The 22,711-nt window shown below is 39.0% G+C and overlaps 2 protein-coding genes across 2 annotated transcripts in view; both read left to right on the top strand.

Annotated features, from left to right (window-relative positions):
- The window catches only part of LOC146460595 (uncharacterized), a 115,325-nt gene that overhangs the window by 68,955 nt on the left and 23,659 nt on the right, over positions 1-22,711 (top strand). The gene's annotated exons all lie outside the window — the stretch shown is intronic.
- On the top strand, positions 1,707-20,923 carry LOC146460598 (uncharacterized). Its single transcript, XM_085088030.1, has 5 exons — positions 1,707-1,801; positions 5,096-8,831; positions 9,126-9,244; positions 19,534-19,631; positions 20,811-20,923. Exons 2-4 carry the CDS (start codon positions 5,118-5,120, stop codon positions 19,628-19,630), a joined length of 3,930 nt encoding a protein of 1,309 aa, XP_084944156.1. The 5' UTR covers positions 1,707-1,801; positions 5,096-5,117; the 3' UTR covers position 19,631; positions 20,811-20,923.

Genomic DNA, 22,711 nt, shown 5'->3' with positions numbered 1-22,711 from the left:
TTATAAGATACAGGAAGATTCAAGAGGCGAGGGTGCCTAAGAAGAAACCCATTAGGGTAATGATATTATTGCTTGCCCTAAAGCAACGAGTTACGGAGGCATGTGCCCTGGGATGCCCTCCATCCCATTAGGCTGATTTAGCAACAGAACGGGAACGTCATTTAAGGAGGCGAGAGCGCGCGGAATAGTCTGGACGCGAGTCTATTTCGACTATATATGGGCATTCTTGATGTGCGCGCCGTTGTCAACTGACGTTCCCGTCCTGTTGCTAAATCAGCCTAATTGTTCTTAGGGAAAGCGAGGAACGTGAACAGTTTGTAAGAGAGATAGAAAGAACAGATGATCAGGGAACAGAGGATAAGAGAAAGAAGGGAAAGAGAAGAAAGGGAACGGCAAGAAGATGGATATCAGATAATCGATTACCGATTTTTCTTTTCGCCTTATACCCCACTTGGGAGCCTATACACAGGCTATTTTGGCGCGCGAGGTTTGTCATAGTTTGAGTGCAGTTTAGTGGAATTTATTTATACATAAAAGTTGTACTTGGTGAAGTGAAACTCTATTTATATATAATGGATTTTCACGCCAGGCGAGAAGTTTGTTACTTCTAAATAATAAAGTTACACTTGCCGAGGGAAAATGTCATTATTTATAAACAATGAAGTTTTACTTGTTTGCCTACTCAGTAGGCAACTTCATGATATGTAAATAAGTGTTTTAAAAGAGGCAGCCTGATTTATAAATTGAGGAGGTTGTCTGATGAATTATTTACATAAAATTTCTTTTGGGATTCATATTATATAGATAATATTTTGGTTTGCTAAGAACTAATTATTTACATATCATTCGGCGAGTACTTGTTTCATAAATTTTCTGTTACTTCTAACTATTTATGAATAACGGGAAAACAGCAAGGATTTTGTCTAAAAAAAAAATTTACAAACGGCACCGTCATATAATTTATACAGTCAATCCTCGTCACGCGTGACCGGTATTTTTGAAATTTGATTGGAATAACAATTGTTTCCCAAGTATTTGGAATATATTTTTTTTCTGTTAGTGCGTCTTTTTCGGAAAGATTTCCAGAGATATGTTCAACATTCCATTCACATGTCGGACATTTCAAAGTGAAGTTCATTTCATTCTCGGAAATACTGGTCACGTGCGCAGCCAATTAAAACGCTTGGCCTCAAGACGGGAGTGGATTGGAAACGTGTTCCTGCAGTTCCGCTTCTGTCCAATCTCGTACCCAGAGTCTTCCAATCTCGTACCCAGAGTCTTCAGGCTTTTTGGTCAGCGGGGCAACGCCGGGAAGAGGTAGGTACTTCATATATGGTAATTATTATGTCCTCACTTTTTATTTTGATAAGTATGTACCCAAATTCTTTTTGAAATCATTATGTCCCCAATGTTACTCTGTTACCCTGTTACCTTGTTACTCTGTTACCTTGTTACCTTGTTACCCTGTTATTCTCTGAACAGGGTAACAAGGTAACAAAGTAACAAGGTAACAGAGTAACAAGGTAAGAGGGTAACAGCGTAACAGACAAAAAGAATTTGGGTACATACTTATCAAAATAAAAAGTGAGGACATAATAATTACCATATATGAAGTACCTACCTCTTCCCGGCGTTGCCCCGCTGACCAAAAAGCCTGAAGACTCTGGGTACGAGATTGGCTTCTGTCTTTCTGTCCTGCGACCCCTGCGACGTTTCGATTTTCATCGAAAACATTCGTCTTGATCTTCTGATCATATTTTGAAAGAAATCGGGCATTATTTTCCTCCCTGGTTCACCTGAGGTAAGTTGCATTGATATTTGTTAGGCCCCTTTCCTTTTATCATGGATGCGTTTCTAAAAGTTTGTGTTTTTGAAAGATTAGATACCTACGATTTTTCAAATCTAGTTTGCTTGGTTTAGACAATCGCTTTCCACACCAATCTTGTTTCTAGGGTCTCCTTATCTGCTAGTAAACAACCATCCTCGGAGACCCAGGGGCAGTTAGTCGGGTGGAAGGGTACTTTCGTGGAAACTTTCGGTACGACAACGGTGCGACCGGAACCCAGATGAAGAGGAGACTCTAAAATATTAGCTAACGTTATTTAAGCTTAAATTCACCCATCTGTTCTTCACCTTTGGGCAAAACTGTTCCATGAACAAAATTTAATTCGTCGTGCTAATGTTTCGGTGGGTTTGATCCAAAACATACAAACATATATACAATTCTTTATTTAAGACGATAATAGTCAACAAATTTCTTTTCGATCCTCCCGCAATCCACCCATAGACAGGCTAAACAGGGCTTCCAATATTTTGATAAAAACAGGGACACTAAAAAAGCTCGGTGAATGACACAGCGAGCTGTTTGTAAAGGATATGTGCTGGAAAAATATTGCATGATAATTATATATAACTATAAATAAAGCTTAATTATATGGCCATCAATTTCTAGGCCATGTAAGCTATGTTAAATGGGCACAGCCACGAGCTGAATTCAAAATATTACATGCATCTGTGAATTGAAATTGTGTTGTTTTCTATTGAAATAAAACGTGCACCATGATGTCACATGTGGTACAGAAAAAATTATTGTACAAAAATGCTTACATGCAGTTGCAGAGCATGTCATATTTTCTATGCTGTACGTATCTCTAGTAGATAATTGTTTTGTCTTCAGGGAGGTTTAAATGTTGTAAATTATTAGTATCAATTTGAGGCAATTGCATATGTAGTCAAGAGTGATATTTTTAGCAAACAGTGGAAGCCTGCATTATGGACACCTACTTAATACGGACGCCTTATTATTATGAATAGTTTACTTGGTCCCACCCCAGACATTTTCCTCGAAATAGACCTTATCACAGATTTGGAACCACTTATTAGTTTACCTCTCGTAAACAATCACCTTTCGTATTCCACCGCGACCACTTTTTGATGTGACGGCATTGTAATTTTTCATTGTTTTTTAACCATTTGACACATGGTCTAATCTCCATGTCCGCAGTATGTACTACACTACTCTAAGTTTACAAGGAACTTTTAATAACAACCTAGTACTGCTTCTATTGTAACTAGGAAATTGTATGCAATGAATTCTCTTTGAATAAGTAGATGCTATATTGTGTTGGACCTGTTCCCGGAAGAGTCCCCTTCTGCTTCGACCCGTAAACGACCATAAGGTCTTCGCATTTTGGGTGGTCGCTTACAATAAAATAGCAAGCAGGTATAAAGTTTAATGTTCAATATCAGGAAACTGGTGACATACTTTTAATGAGCAGAATACATTTGTAGGGGGACCATTAATTTGTTAGGCAGATCAAACAGGGAATATTCCAAAGGGGTTGGAGATGAAATGGAAATTCTGAAGGAGATGGGGCTAGCAGTGGGCATGGGGTGAGAGGGGTTTGAGTATTTTGGAATTTCTGAAGGCAAGGGGGGGGGGGGGTAAAAATATTGTGATACCACCTATGGTAGGGCACGAAGATTTTGAGGAATCAGCCAATAATGACTAATCAGCTGATTTACCGATCAACTACTCATTCATATTATATGTGCCATATTGATGTCATCGATAAGTTTTGTCTGGTTATAAGGACACTCCTATTTATAGACCCAAGTTGAGCAAATTTCTCAAAAAATTTTGAGAAAGTTATATGGTTATGACAGTGAGTGTTTAACACATTTGGAACTATAAAGTTCTTTAGTCTAGAAATTGACTGGTATATAATGGGTTATTCCAGAAAAAATCCACACCTCCCCGACGGATGGGATTCTGGAAATTCTCACCGGAGGGGGGGTCAAAGACTCTGGAAATCCAGGCGGGAGGGGGGGTTGAACTTAAGAAAGTCTTCTGCAGGAGTCATTTCGACCGATAGTTCACGCGATTCGAACGTTTAGTTCGGTGACACTTCAGCGCTCTCAGACCCTGAAAATAATAGAAATATTTTGTTCACATATTTCTCACCTAAAATAAATGATAATCTAAGTTCCTTCGCAGGTCCTTTTATAGTAGAAAACGCGAACAACAAGATAGTAAAGAACGAGCCATCGCAACATTGTTGCAACGAAGAGTTTGAAACACCTGACACATTTCTACTCGTACCAGACCCAGCGCGCCACCGTTGTGTAATTTCACGTCTGCCATTGCATTCTTAGCGTGGATTCCACTGCGTCAGGCGGAAGAATTTTTTACTTGTGCAAGCAAGGATGCAGAGCTATTAGCTGAAGAAGATAATTCCAAATAATTTTGGTCCAAACATTCCCTCTTCGTCGAAAATACTCGAGAGGAACTTGTAGCCATCTGTACCTCGAAAAAACTTTTGGAAACATAAGTTATTGCGAAAGCAACAGAAGGAGAAAGTTCTTGGACGGGTTCCTGCAACATATACAGTGGTAACCTCTCTGAAGTCCCATCGTCCATAGCACAGTTGAACAAGCAGCCAGTGCGTTTCCTGCGTGCCATTTTAAGATTCCATGGGTGTTGTCCATTTGGCACAAAGGATGAACTCGTTCGCTTTTTCGCATTGTTGCTCCTTTCTTTTTTTAGTTCCACGGGATAGAGTTTTTAATATTAGCAGAAGCTTTAGAAATTAAAAAAGAACATCTTCTAGACGTGATTGTGTGTATTTTATATTACAAATAAATTAAATTTAAGCCTAATATTTTTTTTTCCGGAAATCCAGGCGGGAGGGGGGGGGGGTTCTTTTGTTTTGGAAATCCAGACAGGAGGGGGGGTTTTGTGCTTCAGGAAATCCAGGTGAGAGGGGGGGTTAAAAAACAACCCCATCCGTCAGGGGGGTGTGGATTTTTTCTGGAATAACCCAATGCAATATTCTTTGAGCCCATGTCCTACATATATTAAACAACTCACTGCATCAGTTTCCAGTGACTTTGACTTTCCACAGCAAACTTATTTTGAAGAATCAATTTCACATAGTCTTTCAAACCAATTAATTAATTTGTGCATCTAATAGAGTTGCCTGGTGAAGAACAGTACAGAAATAGATTTTAAAAGCTGGTGTGATGTGGGGGCTTGTGTGATTAAGACCAAGAACTGAATAGGAAGTAAAAGTAAATGTTGTTTTGATACTTGCAGGTAAACCGTGTCAGTCCTCATAATGTCAGATAAATTGAAGGCCCTACTTAACAAGGTCCAAGAACATATTGACCTGGCTGCTAATGATGACGAAGAAAGAAACAAGATCTTACATTTACAACGTTATGTTGAACAGAAAGCTCTGAAACCCTTGAGTGACAGCCAAAATGAATTCATTGTCCTTACTTCCCATGATGATGATGGTTGCAACCCAACAACCATCCTTAATTTCATTAGTGCATTGGCTTTTGCAAATGGTGACACAGCATGGTTGGAAGAAATAAAAAACATTGCTGCAGTTAATTACCAAGACCATCCTGATGATACTGGCTGCTTGATGAACAACCTTGGGGTGATGTTTTCTGAAAATGCATTGTATGAAAAGAGTGAAGAGTGCTTTGCCATTGCTAATGAATGTTTTGAACATTTACAAGATCGTCTTAAGAATGCAGTTGCCACCTTCAACTTAGGAATTCAACAGAAGCTTTTAGGAAATTATCACATGGCGGGAAATTTGTGTGATGCTGCAGCTTCTTTGTGCCATGACGGATCCTTGAGAACAAGCGATGTTCCATTGGGAAAGAAGTTGTTCACAAGACTTGCTGATATATTGCAGGAGCTTGGAAAGTACACAAAGTTTCATGATGTATTGATCAAGATTGGTGTATTATTTGATATCAGTGATGACAATAGATCCCCAACAGATGATTTGACAGAAAGGTTGATGAAAATCAAGCTGAGAGAGCAAAATGGTGAGAAAAATCAGGAAGAGGAAGTTAAAGATTTTGTCTCTTGTTTTGTCACATTGATGGATCAGTCAACTTCAGCAGCTGCAGAGTTGCTGAATACAGATTTTATCAAGACAGTTATGACTGCAGCAACTATTTACAGTAAGACCACTTCCTTTGAGGAAGCAAGCAAGTTACTTGAGAAGCTGGAACATACATTTTTGCTGGCCCATCCTAGAAGTGACCCCCTCTATGGCTTCTTGCTGTACCAAATTGGTTGTTTTAAACTTGACTTTGGAAAGTTCAATGAAGCTGAGAGGGCTTTAAAACAGGCAGAAGATGTTTTACTTACCCACTACAGGGGCAGAGACCATCATGCAGTTGCATCATGCAAGAGCTCATTGGGTTCCTGTGCTCTGCTTAAGAACAACACCAAAGAAGCCTCAAAGCACCTGAAGGAGGCTGTCAATATGTTTAGAAAAAATAGCCATAAACACCCAGAAGTAGCGAAAATTCTTTTGCAAATGGCCCTTCTGTACGTCGATGAGAGGGATTTCTCAAGGGCCCACAAAGCCATGCAAGAGGCAATTGATATTTTCAGATCTTCTTGTGGAGAAATTTCCCCTATGACAGCAAGTGCACACCTTCAAGTTGGAATGATCTTGCAGAAGGTTGATGAATTCCAATCTTTGACTGTTGACAACATGACAAAAGCCATTCAGATACTATCTGGCCTTGGACTAGGACCAGATCATCCTGATGTCAAGCTTTGCCAAAGTCTGCTTAGTGAAGTTGAACAGAAGTGTTTTCATGATGCACAGAAGGAGGTTCTCTTTCTTGATGACCAATCTCCCAGGGCAAGAAGAGAAGGCTTCACAGCTGAAGATGGTCAGTATAGCAGAAAAGTGGAGTGTCAACTACCAGAAAAAGTAGCAGAAGTCAGTATGAATTGTACTCTTCAGCACATTGAAAAAGGTGATTTTTCGAATGCCCTAAAGACTATGGAAGAGGCACAACAGCTTTTCACATTAGCTGTTGGGACAATATCCCCAAAGTCTGCTGCTGGAATGGTGTTAAACGAGGCCAATGCATTAAGAGCGTCAGCTATTAGCAAAGTGAAGAAAGCCAGTGATGTGTTTGTGTGCCGTGGCATGAGACACAACCTCGTAGATGTTGTCAATTGCAAGAAATTAGTTCAAATCCTGGAGAGTTTCCCAGTGTGTCCAAGACGTTTCCCAGAAGTGGCTTCCAGTGAACCTGCAACTGGTAACTCCCAGATTTCCTCTGGTGTTTCTTCATCTTTTAGTGGAAGGTGTATATCTTGCTCAGTTGGGTCAGGAAGAGAAACCCGAGAGAGGAAAGCAAGGGAAGGGGGGAAAGCTGACATTAACAAGGTGGGCCCCCAGGGTTTTGCTAGAGGCACAGAGGATACCCTTGAACCATGCCCTGTTGATGCTACTTTGTCTTCTGACCAGTCCAGAGCTACTTTGTTGAATGAAGACTTTGGTGCTGACTCAGTTATCTGCACAAATGACGCACAGCTTGTATCATCTTCCTTAGGAAGCAGAACATTTGCCAAGCATGACAATGTTTCAAGGTCTCAGTCAAATGCAAAGTGGGAACAGTTAGGAGCTAGACCAAAGGAGACAGCCCTTAAGAAAAGAGCCCAGTCAGCGCCCCAAAGAAAAGAGCCTCCTGATCTGCTGGTGGAGCAAAGTCCTCAAGAATCTTGGAGTCTTGAGCATCCAAACCTTCTTAGAGGTGAAGTCTTAGAAAGACCAAAGGAGATAACTTCAAAGAAAAGAGCCATGATGGAGACTTTGCAGGTTGAACAACAGGATTGGGTCCCTTGTAAGAGTGAAACCAGGGCTGAGGATTGGGAGCCACAAGTTTCCAAGGCTGATGCTGTTGGTCCAACAACCTTTTGGCTTAAGGTTAAAGAGGAGTGTAAACAGTTACGAAAGGACAAAACAGAAATGAAAAACTTACCAAACAAAGAGATCGAGGAATTGAGAGCGAAAGAAAGGAGAGAAAAGTGGGGTGAAGAGGTAGCTAAACAGTTACAAAAGGACAAAACAGAAAAGAAAAACTCACCAAGCAAAGAGATCGAGGAATTGAGAGCAAAAGAAAGGAGAGAAAAGTGGGGTGAAGAGGTAGCTAAACAGTTACAAAAGGACAAAACAGAAAAGAAAAACTCACCAAGCAAAGAGATCAAAGAATTGAGGGCAAACGAAAGGAGAGAAAAGTGGGGTAAAGAGATAGCTAAACCCATTGTAGAGCAGCGAGAAGAAAGAACTGGACAACACCAACATCTGTCTGGAATAGGGGTTGAAGAAACCTTGCTCCCTGCTTCTATAAGCAGCTGCATTTGTGAGTCACTTGATTGTACCAGCAACACTCCAGTTGCATTAATGCAAAGTGTTGCCAGATCTTTAACTCTAATGCAAAGAAAGGCAGCAGAAAGGGCTCTGTGGGCACAGTCAGAAAAAGAAAGGCAAGAAAGGGAAGTAAGGCAGATCAATGTGGCGTTTATGCAGGGAACTGCTAAAAAGACAGAGAATACCCAAACACCATGCCATGCTGATGCTTATTTTCAGGTACCCTTAATTGGCAACCCCAGTAGTTTTCTCTCGAACAGATGTTTTGGAACCTACTCATCAGTTGAGTCCAGTCACGACTCATTGCTTGCCCTGGAGCAACATGCTCTACTACAAGATCATGGGGAGAAGAGGGAGTGTGAATCATATAACAATGACATGGCAAGGGAACAGCTGACAAGTGAGGTGCAGGAGACTGAGAGACAGCAGCAACAACAGGGACCCATTACAGCACATTCCCAGTGGTATGAACATAACACCAGCAGCATTGCAGAGTTTGATTCCCCTGTTGCACCTAATGCTTTCCTTGCCACTGCTGCCACAATTCCAAAACACGAGCATGATAATGAAGATGCTATGGCTTGCCATACAACTCATCTCAAGGGTTCTCTCCATCATCATGAGCAAGAGGTAAAGCATTTTTACCGTATGTATACTTTCAAGTTTGTAAAATCCCTTGCAACAAAGGTCCTTATAATAAGCTAATAATTATTATTATATTAATGCAGTATTTCTGATTATGAATTTCAATTCTAATTCAAACACTTGATTCTTTGGATAAAATTCTCAAATTTGGCTATTCAAAGACACTCAAGCAAGTTTATATTATCCTCAGATCAGAGTAGCCATTATAAACCTTAACATACATATATATATTTGTCAATCAGTTAAATTGAATACTTTCCCTAAAATTGTTATTGGCAGATAAATAAAGACAGTGGAAAGTGTCACAATTGGGGAGGAGAGATGTCCGCCTATTTTTGTGTCATCTGTAGGCGTTTCACTATTTATCCATTCCACTGCTTAAAATGCAGAATATGCTGGTGAGTTTTTGATCAGATAGTACATATTACTTGCTGGACTAAATTTTCTCCTGATTTTGATTGCAAAATTTCATGGACACTCCAGAATAACTTGTATGAATTAGATTTTATTTTATTGAGGCATTTAATTCTTTCATGCTACTTGATGCACCATGACGAGTGATTATAATCTGTTAGTCAGCGAGCCATGCGAGCCAAGGTGTGAGCCATGCGAGTCATGTGAGCCGTGCGAGCCATGCGAGTCACGCGAGTCATGCGAGCCACAGTACAAATGTTAAGAATTTTTATTTGTTATATTTACATTCACTCGAGGACGAGAACAAGAGCACTGGAAGAAGATGAATAAGATCGCAATATTTAATTCTTACAGAGGGACAACACAAACCATCACTAAGGACGTTTTTTGAATCGGCCAATCAGAAGCCAAGTTAAAACAATCAAATAGGTACAATGCAAGTGAAAACTGTCAGTTGGGTATTTTTAAAGGGAAAGTGTATGTAAACATGAATATAAAAAATGAGCACATTTGAACCTTATTGCAGTTTTTCAATGACATGCGAACTCTTAAATTCAAACCTCATCATCTAAGCAGAACTCTCAGGAAACAAGTTCATTTCAGCCAGGTCAAAAGGTCATGTCTGTCGGTTATGATTTGTAGATTTCGATCCATTTTGTTTGTTTCTGTTTTTCAAGGTTTGTTGGCTGTCGCCATAATTTTTTTATGGTGATTGACGGCAGCGAAAACGCAGTCGTTAGTTGGGTTTTGAACTTCAGAGTCCGTATGTTATTGAAAGGCGCAATAAAAAGAAAGATTTTTTTGTACAAACAAGGATGAAACAACTACACTAAACTGAGATTGTATTTCAGTTTTCGTTAATTGCAACATCAGGACTGATTGTCAGTGTCATTCCAATCTTGTAAGGAACGATATTGAGTACCTAGGAAGTTTGCTAATGCACTGAAGTCGCAGACAAAAGATCAAAGGGCGCTGAGAGCCAGCTCATTCTTGTAATGGACAATTTTCATTGTGCCTGTTATTGGTGGTCATCTGAACCAAAGGGGAAAAAAAAGAATGACTTTGATAATATTGTAATGGGGTACTCGTATTTTTTAATGAATGAGGATTATGATAGTGTGAGTTTACTGTATTCCAGTAACAAAGTTCAGGGGTAGGGGGGGGGGGGGGGGAGGTTAATGGGCATGCTCTGTGGGAAAAATTGAAATTTTCAGACAGTCAGAAATTGTATATTTCCAGGAGCATTCCCATGCTTCATAAAAAACTGGACAGTGTCTTAGGATTAGAAAGGTGGGGTGGAATGTTGTGTGGTTATTTTGGTATTGCCACATTCACATTAATAATTGAAGTTAACACAAGATCACTTTATTTATAAACAGTACATAACTTGCAAACATTTTTGTTAAATTGTCTTTTTTTTGCAAAGAGTGCAACAAGTGGACTTTTAACCATTGTGTCGACATGAAAACGTTACCTTGCTTTCATTAACAAAACAGTAATCATAATATGTGCAGAGTGCCATTACCCGGCTGCCATATCCTTTCAGATTTTCCACAGTTTAGTATCGTTTGTGTGAATGTAAATAAGTATCACCAAGGTCAATGGATTTTACAGTTTTGTCCTCCATGATAACATGAAAAGATAAGAAGCTGACATTAAGAAGGGTTTCTTCCATGATGTTCGCAGATAAATTGATACGAGCTGTTGATACGAGCAGTTGATACGAGCGAGCCTCAAGTCTGGATCGAAATTGAATTGTCAATGTTTTTGTCTATGTTGAATCCTGGGGCACTAGCGATTGCTTGAAATAAATCACTTAGAACAGCATGGGGAAGTTCTCATTCCCTCGATCGATGCTCTTGTGTTCACTGTGTGATTCACTCAACTCATCCACGCGTGTTGTTGCTGCCTGTGGGTCGGAGAAGAGCAAGCGAAATATAATTTGTAAAAGCAGATTGTAAAGCAGTTGATACGAGCGAGCCTCAAGTCTGGATCGAAATCGGTGGAGCTCGGAAAAGGTTTTAGTGTGACTATCTTGACCGCTTTTATTGATGTGCGCTGTAAGTTGAAGAGCTCCAAAGAAAAGCACAATAGTAAAGTAATGATTACTTACTAATACGAAAAAAACAAACAAGCGCCCTTCCAATATGGCCACCTCGATCTTCATGACCTGCCTCGTGCAATCGAGCGTGTCAAAAAATCATTCTGGGTACCCCTGGGTTTGAAGATTTCGACCTCTTGATCCATGTTGCACACTTAAGAAATGCCGAAATAGTGATTTGATGTTATTGTTTATTTATTAGTCTTAAGAAACAGTTCAATTCGTGCACATGTGTATTCCAGGTTTATCAAAGTTAATTTTCCATTTACTAAGGGGGAGGGTAAGTGTCGAAAATTGTCATTTCCATCTACGGTCGACAACTCCCGGCCCACATTTCGATCCCCACGATACTCATTCATTGCGTCATATGACGCAAAGAACGAGCTAAAAAGGTTCTTTTTATCCAGGTCTTGTGAATTGTTCGATATGGGCCCTTGGTAGTTGCCTTCACATCGTTTCTGCACGTTTCCTTTTTACAGGATGTACACTAATTTGCATTCTGTACTGTCTTGCGAATGTTGACCAAATAGATTTGTTCCGCTTCAACCTTTAAAATGACGCGATTTACTCACCATTCGATGCCAACACACGGAGATCGAAGAGCTGTTCTTTTTCTTTTCTTTTTTTTTCTCTTGAATGAAGTTCCACATAGATATAAATGGATATCAATGAATGACAGTTGTCAATGGATACCCATTCGAGTAGCAGTGCAGCCGTATGTTTCTCTTGGAATTTTTTTTCTTACTGAAGTCTTGAACCTTAATAAATTTTTGCGTATTGTCTTTATTTTTTTGGGCATCTTGGACCATTTTGAATAGACAAAATTTTCTCTTAAATACAAAAACAACAACAACAAAAAAAAAACAAAGAAAAAAATCATCCAAAATGTTCTCATGCAAATGTAAATAAAAGAAATAAAAATTCTTAACATTTGTACTGTGGCTTGCATGGTGGCTCGCATGGCTCGCTGACTCGCAGATTTGGCAGACCCCACCATGACCATGCAGTTGCTTGTCAGAAAGATCTTACATTACAAAAACTGCACAGTTGAGTCAATTAAAGTGCTTATGAACCAAAAATTGTTTTCATTTAGTTTTAAAGTTTACCTTTAAAATACAGGTTTCCAGAGTTTGAGAACTGTAGACTTAAAAATAACGATTTTACAAGCCTTTAAAGTTGTACTATTTTACTCTCAAAGATGGTATTTGAATTGCGCGGCCAAAATACCACGTGATATCAACCTCTGACGTCACTTTGTTGCCACATTCGTTCCCGCAATATGGAGGAAAAGAGGCAGCAAGGGCGGTATTGCGTTGCTGGTACGCCAAACCAGCAAAGCTGTCAAAACAGATCGTTAACCCCAGGTATATGAATGTACCAGTTTCCCGCTGATCCGGCTGTGAGGGCCAAATGGGTCCAGTTTGTCCGTAGACATAGGCATGATTTCAAGAACCCGACGTCAAAATACACTTCACTCTGTTCGGCTCATTTCGAGGATTCGTGTTATGAACGCAGTTTATCGGTTCTAAGCAGCATGGACGCCGCGGGGATGAAAGTAAAGTATTGCCTGAAAAAGGACGCGATCCCAACGAGGGATACTGCTACTCCACCAGGTCAAGAAGAACATAGCGAGCGAAGTAAACGCAATTTCCCGCAGCAACGGTACTCTAGCGAACCTACTAAGTTCTCGACTTTACATTCTGTACATTGGCACCTGAAAATATGCAGTGAACGTTAAAACAGAAATGAGCTTACAGTAAAAACGTCAGGCCATTCAAAATGAAAAGAAGATCGAGCATATTTTGATAGGTCTTTTGACGATCGAAAGATCAGACAGCCAGATTCAGGATGTAAGATCAACGAGTCGCAAGCTCAAAGTAAATCCGTTCGGACATTGCTGCGCACAGGTTAAGAATATAAAAATACCTATACTGACCAACTGTTTACGGGAACTCTTTTCTCATATCGCGCTTCCAGCACTGTTGGTGTAAGGCCAGCTTCGTCTAATTCTTCATCGACTTCGATTTCCTCTCCCGTGTTCTCGTCGCCAGCATCAACTTGGGCCAGAGGTTCGTCTTGATATGGCGTAATTTCGCTATAAATTACATCGTAATCTTCATCGTTTCCCTCTTCAACATCTTCGGCCTCGGGGTTACCGCACATATCTGAAAATTCGCTCATTTATGAATTGCTAGACATGTTTCCTTCCAAGCTCGCTCTCTTCCTAACAAGGCACTTTGACAACGCAAACAAACCCGTGGCAACAAAGTGACATCACGGTTTGGTGAATTTGGAAAAATCTCAGCCCATTCCCCTGACCATTTTTTTGGGTAAAATAGCACGACTTTGAAGGCTCGTAAAATCGTCATTTTTAAGCCTAGAGTTCTCAAACTTTGGAAACCTGCATTTTTTTAAGGTAACCTTTAAAACTAAATAAAAACAATTTTCGGTTCATAGGCACTTTAACTTAATTTGAGTTCAATCGTTTAAGAATTGGAATCCAAGTTTGAACCTATATATTAAGCACTTCAACTCACACTTGAAACTTTAATGCATTTGAACTAGTGTTCACATGGTCATGCATTGCCAATGATTTCATGACCTTAAAGTGCATATGAAACTGTGAAAAATAATTTATGCCTGTTTGATAGGCTTTCAAAGAGAAAAAGAGTATGGTATTTTCTTTTTTTGAATAATATTATCTTCTCTCGTTCCAGAGATATTCTAGTTTTTGTTCATAAACTGATGATGTCACAATAAATTCGTCTCAGTAATAACAAAGATAAATCACAAAATGAAGAATATGTGGGGAAATGTTCATACTTGCCAACCCCCGGAGTACACAAATCTGGAGACGTCTAGAAATCTTCTGGGGCACCCAACAAGCTTAACTTTTATCTCTTTTCTGCAACCCCAGCAGAACCGTTTTACGCTTTTCCGATCGAGAACATGCAGCTCAAATAAGAACACTAAAATCCACTAACAATAATTATTGTTTTACTTACCTTTTTAACATCTCGCAAATAACGAAATTAATGAAAATTATAATTATTGACAAAGGCCACGGTAGGTATTTCCCGAGAGATTTGGTGCTCTAACTGGGAGACCGGGAGATTTGATGAAAAACTTAGAGACTCCAAGGAAATCTGGGAGAGTTGGAAGGTCTTATGTTGGAGTGATCCTGCTCGAACTTGACACCATATATTGTCCCATGTCTCCTCGTCAGCTCATTGGGAGTAAACGATGAGACAAAAAATGAGAATGCAGAACGTCAGTAAGTAAGAAAGTAAAAGCGTTATTCAACAGGGTGGCCCATTCAGCTCAAAGGCTGATATCTCTAGGGGCCCTACATCTTAAAAATTACTTACTAAAGTAAATACATAAAGAATTAAAATTACAAAATACCCATGCCAGTTGCCTCTGTCAGGAGAGCGCATGTAATGTGTGATTATCCGGGCAGATCTATTTTGTAGGTGCTGTAATCTGTCGATGTCTTGTTGTGGTAGACTGCTCCAGGCAATGTCGTAGTAATCAAATAAAGGAAGAATTATAATGTGTTTTAAACAAGTATTGCTGCCTTTTTTTGTTACAAAACTTTGAGTGCATAATTCAAGCATTAGAGCATAATTTGGAATGAGTACATTCTTCTAAAACCAGATTGTCGTTTGCAGAGCAAATAAATATTGTTATGTAATGTTTCAAACATGAGCATCAGTGTTTTATTGGGATTAAAGCCACGAGGCACAGCTGAGTGGTTTTAGACCCAATAAAACAGGTCCTGGGAGCTTTTTGTGATGAGTGGTTTCAGAAACTTTCCTGGAAAAGCGTGTGTCAAGAGAGTTCATAACAATGATGCTTTAGTGAACGTTGGAAGGTAGTGCTGCATACTAATAAGGAGGAGGTTTTATCGGTTTTTAAAACCTGACTGCACATGATGTTTTATCGACCATTTAAATTTGATAGGTCAATGGGCTTATGAATTATTAATGAGTTTTTGGAGTTCATCAAAATAACCCCCAAGTTGCTTGCGGATTAACCGTTCTTAAGGACTTTTGATACCATGCATGCGCTGGCAATAGGGAAATGGGGCGATAATTTCTTGGGTCATCCTTTGAACCTGACTTGTGCATAGGCGCCACCTTTGCTTTTTTCTATTCAATAGGGATCACATTTTTTTGGATAGTTAAATTCAAATGACAGACAATGGAGAAACTAGGGCATCTGCACCATCTTTAAATAGATGAGATGGAATACCATCAATGCCTGTAGCATTCTTCGATTTTAATTCTTTAAAGGGAAAGTATCACGCAAATTTGCTGTAATTTCAAAACCCAAAAATGTTTGTCAGTCAGCAGAAACAACAAAATAGTTGTCAAGTTTGTTATAAATTATCACCCCATTGCAATAAAACTGTCGATTAGTGCCTCTTCCCAGAGAGAGAGTAGGCCGGTATGGATCGAAACTTGAAAAATACTAGGCTAATGTTTTTCAAGTTCCGCATTTTTGTTTCCAAAATGCGCTAGAACAGATCACGAGTTGTTCCTTTCAAGAATTGAGTTAATTTCTTTTCTCTCGTCATTCTAGAATTATTTGCAGCTGATTGCAGAAGGTCTTATTTCATCATTAATAACAAAAGATACCAAAAACCCCATGATACTTCCCCTTTAAGCACCTTTTGAACCTCTAATACAGTGATCTTTCATTGTTTAAATTTTTCCGAGTGTTCCAATTATTGAGGCAGCCATTTAAAAAAATATTACACGTTTGATTGGTGGCCAACCTTAGATCTTTCGCACAAGAGACCAAAAAGCGATTAAAAATGTCACACTTGTCTTTCGCTTCATTCGCTGTACAAGCAGCAGTGTCAACAGGTACTTTTAGAGCCATAATTACCAAGCAGTTGTTTTAGGTTTTTCCAGGTCCCATTGGAATTAATCTCCTTTTGTCTCCTGAAGCTGTTCAATAAAATATCTTTGTTTAAGCAGGTCAAGCATGAATAACCAAAAGTAAAATTGTTGCCATGAAAACGGTACAGTGGGCATCATTTTTTTGTGTCTTACCTTAACTTAGGTACATTACTGGTGCCAAGTTTGAGCAGATATTATTGATTTTGTGATTTATCTTTGTACTGAGACAATTTGTGACATCATCAGTTTTATAAGAAAAACTTGAATATCTCTGGAAATTATGAGAGAATAAGATATTTTGGAAATGATGATCCCATTACCGGGTGTCTCGAAAATGAAGACCCTAAGTAAGACCCTAAAAAACTAAGACCCTGAAAACTCGAAAACGAAGACCCCCAAAATTTCCAAGTGTAAGTACAAAAAAAATAAAGTAACATAAAAATACATAATTGATACCTCAAGTGAAATTTAATTCCTTCCTGTGGTCCTACCATGGTTATCTGCCATCTTGAGCTGAGCAACTGCGTTTCTTGGAATACTGACCGGAAGTGTGTTTCCCGCTCCACTGGACCGGGAGCGCGTTTCCGAATGTCTCAGTTGCGCGGCTGGGTTTTTATTTAAGAGTCATTGTCTGTGAAAACCAGGTAGAGGTGAAAGATGGGGGTCGGCCGATTTCCTTCAAACTTTCACCATTTAATGTCTGTCCGAAATGATAATGAATGATGCTATTTAGCAATTCTCTTGCTGTTGCGTTTCGTAGTTTGACCACCCCCCCCCCCCCTGGTTTTGACCCTTACTGACCCTGATGTCACGCAAAATATATGCAGAATTTGAAGCTCAATAAAATATATTTCGCGTCATTTCTGTGGACTCATATTGATTGCTTGTATTGTTTATCGTCTAAAAAACGTTGTTAAAGGAAAATATCCCGACTTAACATGAAACTTAATTTTTTATGGAATTTTGCAATTTCCTTGCGATCGCAAAAATGTCTTGGGCCAAATGTGAGGCAATTTCGAAACTGTTTTTCTCAGAGGTGCGGCGTTCCTTTCCAAACATTTCTTGATATTTTTTAAGCCAAACATCTGTTCTCCCAAAATCAGCAAACTCTAACTTGAGCCATTAAAATGCGTTTGCATGAGCCACGCTCGAAGTCAAAGATGACTCGGTATTTTTGCTAATAAAGTTCCACAGCGGGTTTTTCTCGGTTTTTCTTTATTTCATCTTCTTCTTTTTTGGTTTTTTCTTTTTTGTTTTTGGATAAGCTCGATGAAACTATCCTAACTCTTCGAGGTAGAACTTCCCTGGAAGATTTAGTTGAGTGACGCTTTGGGCAGGAATAACATCAAATTGGTGTTAGCTCACGCTTGATTTGATTATGCGTGACATGTCACGGTATTTGACAATTGTCAAACGTGATCACAAACAGAACACATTTCCCACTTTTGCCGTGGCAAGTTTCACAGGTATTTGATGCTGTTTTTATTTCAATTAACAATTATCAACGACAGACTGACTCCAAGACTTAATGTAGTTTCAGGGAAATGCTTGTTGTTACCAAGTTTAAAAAGGAAATGTAAAAAAAAAGTGGGAAATGTGTTCTGTTTGTGATCACGTTTGACAATTGTCAAATACCGTGACATGTCACGCATAATCAAATCAAGCGTGAGCTAACACCAATTTGATGTTATTCCTGCCCAAAGCGTCACTCAACTAAATCTTCCAGGGAAGTTCTACCTCGAAGAGTTAGGATAGTTTCATCGAGCTTATCCAAAAACAAAAAAGAAAAAACCAAAAAAGAAGAAGATGAAATAAAGAAAAACCGAGAAAAACCCACTGTGGAACTTTATTAGCAAAAATACCGAGTCATCTTTGACTTCGAGCGTGGCTCATGCAAACGCATTTTAATGGCTCAAGTTAGAGTTTGCTGATTTTGGGGGGGGGGGGGTGGTCAAACTACGAAACGCAACAGCAAGAGAATTGCTAAATAGCATCATTCATTATCATTTCGGACAGACATTAAATGGTGAAAGTTTGAAGGAAATCGGCCGACCCCCATCTTTCACCTCTGCCTGGTTTTCACAGACAATGACTCTTAATTACCAACTACAAAGAAACGAGTGTTAAATCCCTCCTTCTGGGAATTACAACCACACGATTGTGAGAGCAAAAGAAATGAAGCCTAGGCTTTCTATTATGAAAGTTGCTGTAATGATTTTGAGGTTCTTCAATCCCGAGTACATCCATACATTTATCTCTATAGCAAACCAGCCGTGAACTGCTACTAAGCCATAGTTCGCGGGAAAAAATACAAAGAAATGTATGGAAAGTTCAAAACTTGACTTGACACTTTCTGGCACAGCTTACATCCCTCCAATTTTTTTCCTAAAATCCTTTTCCTAGTGCCAAAAGTTTCCAATTCATGAATATTTCAGAAGCGATGTTTTGTCAGTGAAAATTATTTGACATCGGATTTCCATACAAACACTGTTATTTCAATGTGTTTGCCTGCTCGTCAAAATGGCATCGAAAACCGTGATATTAGGCCTATTATACGGGGAGGCTGATGAAGTTTGTTAAAAATAGGAATCGACACTCGGGATTGAAGAACTTCAAAATCATTACAGCAACTCATAGTAGAAAGCCTTGGCTTCATTTCTTTTGCTCTCATGCGCACGATCGCGTGGTTGTAGTTCCGAGAAGGAATGATTTAACACTCGTTTCTTTTGCTAGTTGGTTATTACATGTAAATAAAAACCTGGCAGCGCAACTGAGACGTTCGGAAACGCGCGGTCCAGTGGAGCGGGAAACACACTTCCGGTCAGTATTCCAAGAAACGTGGCTGCTCAGCTCAAGATGGCGGATAAACATGGTAGGACCACAGGAAGAAATTAGATTTCTCTTGAGGTATGAAATAATGTATTTTTTGCTATTTTATTTTTTTGTACTTATACTTGGAAATTTTGGGGGTCTTCGTTTTCGAGTTTTCGGGGTCTTAGGGTCTTTGTTTTAGAGGTCTTCGTTTGCGAGACACCCGCCATTACCGGTCATTTTCAAAGGCTCGCCGCCTTTCAAATATTAAGCATATTTTTTTGCTTCAAAGGCACTTTGAAGTGTTCACAGTTTTGAATTTGGTATAAAGTTGTTAATTAATCTTTGTTGTAAGTGATAATGACCATTAAGTCAATACAGAAACTGAGCAGTTTTAATTAGACATAATTAAATAATATAACATGCAGCAAAGTTATTTGATTTTATCCCCTAGTATCCACAAGGACAAAACATTCCACTGTGAAGCGTGTAACATGTGTTTGGACAAACAACTCAAGGAAAGTCACAAGTGCAGCCCAGATTCAGGCTGAGGTGAGTTGGTAAATAACAACAACAGCAACCTGTTACAGGTTTTATTTTTCCTCATACACTTTGTAAAGTTAACAGAAAATTATACTTGCACTCTGCTTCTAGCTTCAAAGCTAATCAAGGCAGGGCATGCAAGATTAAAAATGAAAACAAACCATAAGTATTAAGAAGAAGTTTAAAGCCATGTGAGAGATTAAATTTCAATAATTTTTGTTAGGCATTGTGGCATATTCTGTGGGCTAAAATGGAGAATTCAGCTGGCTGAAATATATTTTAGCCCGGCTGCTCCGTGCCAATAGGAAAGTAGAAAATAACACAGCAAGCCAATCAGAATTGAAAACCATTCAACTATGTTCATGCCGTTTTCCTGCTCGTTTTAGTGGAAGTGCTGCCATCTGCAAAGAAATTGTTTTGAGCTACAGAATGACTGAAAAACGTAACGATCGAAGACGTAAATTCTCAGTTGTGTCAGCTAGATGAAGAGGACTCACAGAAATTCATGGGGGATCTAATGGATATATTGCAGGTATAATAGTAGCTTCATGGCCAGCAGCTAGGTGAATGTAAATTTGTCTTATTTGAGCGAAACCCGCTCAGTTTAGTAACTGCACAATTAATTTTAACACTTGTAAGTGACTATTTCTTCACTGTTTACAAAATACAAAATTCTGCTTAATTTTCCTTTTGAATACTTAGAAGCAGAGATTCTGTTGACAAATTATGTGGTGTCCTGCCAAAGTTTTCAGCTTTTATGCAACAATGAAAGCTTTTCAGTGTATAATAAAATAAATGCCGACGCAACCCTGGCAGCATTCAAGATATCACTTTCTGAATCCTTTTCTGAATGCCCTCTGAAATTATTATAACAGAAATAGCGTTGATGTTCTTGGGGGTAAATATGTTTTTGGCCCTTCTCAGAACTCATTTTAGCTATCGCTGAGCCCGAGTTGGGCCAAAAACATATTTAAATCTGTGCACCCAAGAACATCAACTCTATTGTTATATTGTAGTTATCCTCTTTTACTTCTTAAAATTATACATTAGAAAGTTAAGTAAAGCTTTTGAATAAACTTTATAACCACATGATTATTATGGAAAAGGGAATTCATACTATAATTATCTTTGATTAAGCAGGAGTGCTTTATGAAACTTATAATGTCATATACTTTTATCTTTTTCAAGGAACACGTTGAAAGAGATTGTTGAAGAATTTATGATTCACAGTCATAAGAAATATTATAATATTATTGTAATTACATGTACTGTCAATTGTCTATTGTTGGACAGAAAAAAACCTGGACTGTAGGTAACATTACATGTAATTTGCAATCAAAATACTCCAACATAATTTAAAATACCAATTATTAATTGACATTTGAAAAACGCTCTATATAATTCAGCTCTTCAAATTTGAATAGAAAAATGGCAGTTCTTGCAAATAATCATTTTTGATAGGAGTTCTGGAGTATTTTGATCATCAGCTCCCTATTTGATTAGGGTTATTTAATCTAGTACTGAAACATTGCTTCAGTTACAATGAGTGGCTTGTGAAAATTTGCAAATGCATTTGTTTGCACCTCACTTAATGCAGTGAGAAATCAACTGAATGCAAAAATTTCATTCATGTTAAGGTTACTGAATGAAAAAATGAAAAACACGGCCATGCCCTCTTCAATCTTACATTTACCACAAGGGTTTGAAATTGAATTATTGTCAAATGCAAAGTCAGCTGATGATATGGCTGCAGAGACCTGGTGAGGGTGCAGGCTAACAGGTGCCCACTAGGCATTTTGTTATCTGTAAAAGCACATGTATTTGCATTGGGCAATTCCAAAAAATATCCATACCCAACCACGGACGGCTTCCATGTTTTAACCCCCCCTTGCCTTCGGAAATTCCAAAATGCGTTACCCCCCCCATGCCCTCAGAATTCCATAATCGTGAACCCCCCCTCCCCTTCAGAATTTCCGGTTTTTCGGGGAAGTACATTTTCGACTTTAGCAACGCCTATATGAACAAACAAACATGAATTTATGCCTCCTCAGGGCTGTGATCTAGCGGCGCTAGGCGACAAGCTTTACTCTTCAGCGACAAGAAAAACCTACCGCTAGCGGCCAGGCTGTGAAATTTTCTTTTTAAGTCCGAATTTGGCTATAATAATAAACACTATTTACGGCAGTTTTACTCCTCTTTGTTTTCTTGTGCCATTCAACTCCTTTAGGAAAAGGAGGAAACTAGAACAACGCATTGGATGAAAACAAAAATTATTTCTTTTCACCCCTTGTTTTATACACGCACACAATCCATTGAATGTCTGGGATCCCAGGACTCCTCGCATGCTTCAGTCGGCTTCAGTTTCTGAACCAAAAATTCAATTAAATTGTATCTGTGATTCCTGGCGCTATCAAGAGAAATTTTGTGGTTTCAATTACCACATTACGAATACCTAGTATTAACTATTTCAAACTCTTATAGCGAGGAAGAAGAAAACCCATTGTCAACAACATTGAAAACAACTTTATGCAAATTTATCAGTGATATGTGATGCGCGTCTTGAATGTTCGATTCCACGTGCCCGAGTCCCTCACGAGTAAACATACATCGTTGCTGTTTTGTAATTATCTACTTTATTTACAAGATGTTACTGAAAAAAGTAGCACTCATTAACCCTCATACAAGTGCAGCCTTCCAATCGATCGACTCTTTAATACGCTGGAGCACGTGGACAAGATTGCGGCTTTTTCGCGGAATGTAACACGATCGCTTCTGAAATATCTTCGCTGCGCAAGCAGTACGCTGCGCAAGATTATACTTGATTGTACTTGAATCTTTCGAATGAAAACTTCAGAAAAAGCATTTCCTTTTTTAAAAACGTACAACGTCTACGGTAGAATTCGGCAAGGAACCGGGGAAACTTCAACGTGGCCGCTCGCTTGCCTTTGAGCAGACTTTGTTTACATCATAGTTCGGCGTAGCGTTACAAATTTGCATAAATATTATCGAGATCATCAAATCTCAAAAGGCGATGTCACGTTTTCTTCATTTCAAATTGTAACCGTGTCTTCCTCTCAAAGATGACTGGA

This window comes from Pavona decussata, unplaced genomic scaffold, assembly GCF_977016875.1.
Source record: "Pavona decussata unplaced genomic scaffold, jaPavDecu1.1 SCAFFOLD_210, whole genome shotgun sequence".
NCBI lineage: Eukaryota > Metazoa > Cnidaria > Anthozoa > Scleractinia > Agariciidae > Pavona > Pavona decussata.
This window is presented reverse-complemented; position numbering and strand designations above follow the sequence as displayed.